A 3,846-nucleotide genomic window follows, 5' to 3' on the forward strand; every position below is an offset into this window, starting at 1 on the left:
ATAGGCAGGAGTTCAAGATTGTAAAGCAAGTGTTCTCTGCTACGTTCGTTAGTTCAATTTTTTCATCCCCTATCGACGTTTGTTTTTCTTATTGTCTGAAGCTGCTTTTTTCTGTTCTATTCTGTTCGTCGTTTTCAGGTAAAACAATCTCTTATTTTCCCTTCCCTTTGTCTTCTTCTGTTCTTCTTGATTTTCAGTTTTCTCAATGCAGATGATTTTTTTTTCTGCTTCTAAACGAGAGTGGCTTTTGCTTGCTGCTCTGTTAAAGTTCTTTGTTTCACTCGTTTGTATTTTTGGCCAAAGGTTAATACTGTTACAAGCTCTCTTTTTCTTATGAGGCAAGTGAGTCTGATCCAATTCCTTTCTTTCTTTTCCCCCTCATTAAACCCAAGAGTGCGCCATTCTCAAAGCAAGGGCAGAGGAGAATATTTGTTCTCTGTTTCATTTGAGTCAGCATATCTCCTTCATTTTCTTGAGAGACTGGAATAATCTAATTCTATTGTTAGGTCGCGCTTCTACAGAGAAAACAGCTTGGGCTTACTCTTAATTGGTGTTGAACGGGTAACGTTACACGTTCTTAGTGCAGCGTATTTCAGATCGTGAGCATGGATTTTCTGTCAGTGATCCACCTATTCCCAAACGTCAATGGACATATATTTTTCATCCCGTTGATAGGTGAAAAGGATGACTTCTGTAGCCCATGGCTACATCAAGCTGGTGCGTGTGCTGTTTCCAACTGAAATGTCAGCGGGCGGGTTGTGAGTTGAGAGTAGATCTTTTTCTCCGAGAGAGGCCAGTTCTTTAATAAAGCTTTGTTCTATTCAGATACTACAGGAACTTGGCAAACAGTCGACGACACGGAAGCCAACTTGGATTAATGTTTACAATAGACCCCAACGTCAAAATAATAATGTGACGTAGCCAGAGGCTGTGCTAAGTGTGCCATTATAAAAGGCGTGATCGGTATTTTATTTTTCTGGAAAAGAAGGAGGATACAGCTGCTTCTAAGAATGTTTACAATTAGATTGATCACGGATATCGTTCTGTACTGCAGCATCTCTGTGAGTGTTGGCCATGTAATTACCGGGTTGGCAGTAGTTTCGGTCACCGGTCTGTTTCGTGTGAATCGACATGTTTCATGAGTTTTTATTGTCTGAAGAAGTTTTCACTGTTTGTGTGACTTATTTCATCACTGGCATTTACTTTTCCACAAGACGTACCTCGGACCAGTTTTGCTCGTTCCCGAGAAAGTTTAGCGTGAGTAGGCAGAGCTGTTATTTCCTCACTCGGACTGCAACAGTCGCATCGAGTTCCGAGCTCAGTCTCTAATGACCAGGTGTAGACGGTGACCCACTTTACAACGCTTGCGAAATCCTTGAGTGACAGTTTCAATCACGCACATTTTCAGAAATACAAACAAGTGTAAGTAAAACTGAGCGTCAACTTAACTTCTTAAAGTTCTGACGATAGGCAGATGTCGTTGTGACGTGGCGTTTTGACCACTAGAGAGGACAGCGTGGATTACACGTGGTTGGAGGACGCTGGTCGGACGCACGTGGATTCCTTTCCAACCGTCTCTCTACCTCCCTCTCTCTACACCTATTTCTCTCTCTCTTTTCCCATCCGCACTTCCCTCTCTCTCAATCTCTCTCTCACTCTCTCTCCTCCTCTCTCTCTCCCTTCCCCCTCTCTCTCTTTTACTCTCCCTGAAGCCGTCAGTCTCTGGGGCGTAGGAGGGGAGCGTGCCAGCGGGACTTGTTGAGCCGCCAGCCCTCCTCCCGCCCCGCCGTGTGCCACGAGAGTTCGCCACTATCAGCGGGCCCCGGTCCCAGCGGACGCACAGACAGTCGTGAGCAGTCCACAACAGGACGACGCCCACCCGTGCTGCTGTATGCTCGAGCCTGCCGCCGGATGCTGTCGTGAAGCTGTCGCAGCTGCCCATGTCACCGTAGGCCGAACGCGCACTGCCCAAAATGCGCGCTCGGTTACAATGGGCGAACAACGGGCACCAGTGACGGCTCAGGTTCTCGGCCGTATGGTGGCTGTCATCCTTTTAGTGCTCAGCCACTGCCTCACGGGCTGCGCGGGAGTCCTCTCTCCTCTTTCTCACACACAAAATCTCGGAACCCATTTCGGCAACCGGGAGCCATTAGAAATGGTATCGTCGCCGTTATCGTCGCCGTCGTCGTCGTCGCCGTCGTCGTCTCCTTTGGATGGAGTCTCTGTTGTGGATGGTAACTTGGAGAAGTCGGAAACCTCTGAGCATCTTAGTGGATTGACTTCGGGCAGCAAAGGTTGGGATCTGGTATCTAAAACATATAACGATCGGCCAAAGGGCTCGAAAGAGGATGTACATTTTCACACGTATTTACAAAACCTTTATCAAATAAAGAGTGGTGAATTAAGGGGTGGGCGAGTGGACGAAGGGAAAAGGTTGAAAGTGGATAATGGTAAAGGGTATTTATTAAGAAGTCACGATGACACAAACTCTAGAATATCTATCAAAGGTGTGCAATCGGGTGGTGCACCCAATGATTTGTTAAAGAGTGGTAGCATACGAGGCGATAAGAGCTCCAGCGGGGCTGTGGTGAAAGTGAGAAACAAACATTCACCAGCCTCAAACGCAGATGATGTTAGGGATAAAGATCACTTTGCATCGCAAATCGGTTATCAGAAAAGAATTGGCGACCATCAAAGTATTGGACTAAGCCCCCGCCATATTTACGGAGACAACACGAAATACTCCACTAAATATCTGCACGGAGAGTCGACCGGAAATCGGGACACTCCTATCTCGTCCAATCACGGAACTGAGAACCGTCAGGCCAAAGAAGTTGGAGGCAGGTCAGAGATCGCATCTGACGGGGTGGATAGTATTGACATAGCCCAATTACTGTCTGGGAAGGGCCAAGTAGCAGAAATAATAGCGTCGCCTGGTGTGATTAATGGTGTGATAACAAATTCTGGACACGGCGAAAAAAATTCCCAGGATGGTACCAAGCCATCTGGCCACAGCATTGAGTTAGGGGAAGACGATTTTGAATCTCTCCAAGCGCTCATTCAGGAAACTGTCCACAAAATGGTGGAACGCTTAGATTTTAACGTTCTTTCTCACGAGGAGCGCCATCATGGGTCGGACGTTTCGTCGCCGCCGTCGTCCTCGTCATTTTCATCGTCATCGTTCGCTGACACTCAAAATGGCGGAAGGCTACAAGACCCGAAGCATCAAAGTATTAAGGCGAAACATTTGGGTGACAAAAATTCTCTGAAACACTGGGAGAAGAATTCAACAGACGAACATTTCTTAGGGTGGCAAGAACAGTTTGAAGAGTCTTACAATCGCGTCTTGAACGCTCTTTTAGACGCTACCGTCTCTCAGTCTGTGCCGGAGAACTTTGAATTCTGGAGAAATGTATCCAGCATTTTGGATAGCTCTATCTACCTCAGCAGGACCAAACGACGCAGTCCAAGGCGACGTTCGCGCCATCCCGCTTTCAAGGCCCGCTTCCTGCAGCACATGCGCAGACAATTAGCGATTAACTATGGTCACGTGACCCCGTGTGAGTACAAGGACCGCTTCTATTGTATGAATGGCGGGACGTGCGTCATTATTGGTACCCTGGATATCAAAACGTGCAGGTAATTTTTCTTCTTTTCATAATAACGTAATTACTGCATGCCAGTAGCATCACAGTATTTTTTCAGATTGTATGCATGCGTTGCGCACAACGTCTAAGACATCAAACAATCTTTGAATGTTTTCCTGGCGCGCTGCTACCTCCTTTCTCAATGCTGTCTTTTCTTCAGAGATAGATTTTTTTTCCAACTTAATTTTTTAAAAATTTT

The 3,846-nt window shown here is 46.5% G+C and overlaps 1 protein-coding gene across 4 annotated transcripts in view; it reads left to right on the forward strand.

Moving 5' to 3' along the window:
- The window catches only part of LOC101848794, a 98,998-nt gene that overhangs the window by 1,340 nt on the left and 93,812 nt on the right, over positions 1–3,846 (forward strand). For 2 of the 4 annotated variants that reach the window (XM_013087660.2, XM_013087665.2), the window contains exon 2: positions 676–3,639. In XM_013087660.2, coding sequence (XP_012943114.1) covers positions 1,892–3,639 — 1,748 coding nt within the window. In that variant the 5' untranslated portion in view covers positions 676–1,891. Of the gene's footprint in view, positions 1–184; positions 3,640–3,846 lie in introns of those variants that run through there. The other 2 variants (XM_013087662.2, XM_005090763.3) reach the window with 2 other exon arrangements.

This window comes from Aplysia californica, unplaced genomic scaffold, assembly GCF_000002075.1.
Source record: "Aplysia californica isolate F4 #8 unplaced genomic scaffold, AplCal3.0 scaffold00021, whole genome shotgun sequence".
Taxonomy (NCBI): domain Eukaryota; kingdom Metazoa; phylum Mollusca; class Gastropoda; order Aplysiida; family Aplysiidae; genus Aplysia; species Aplysia californica.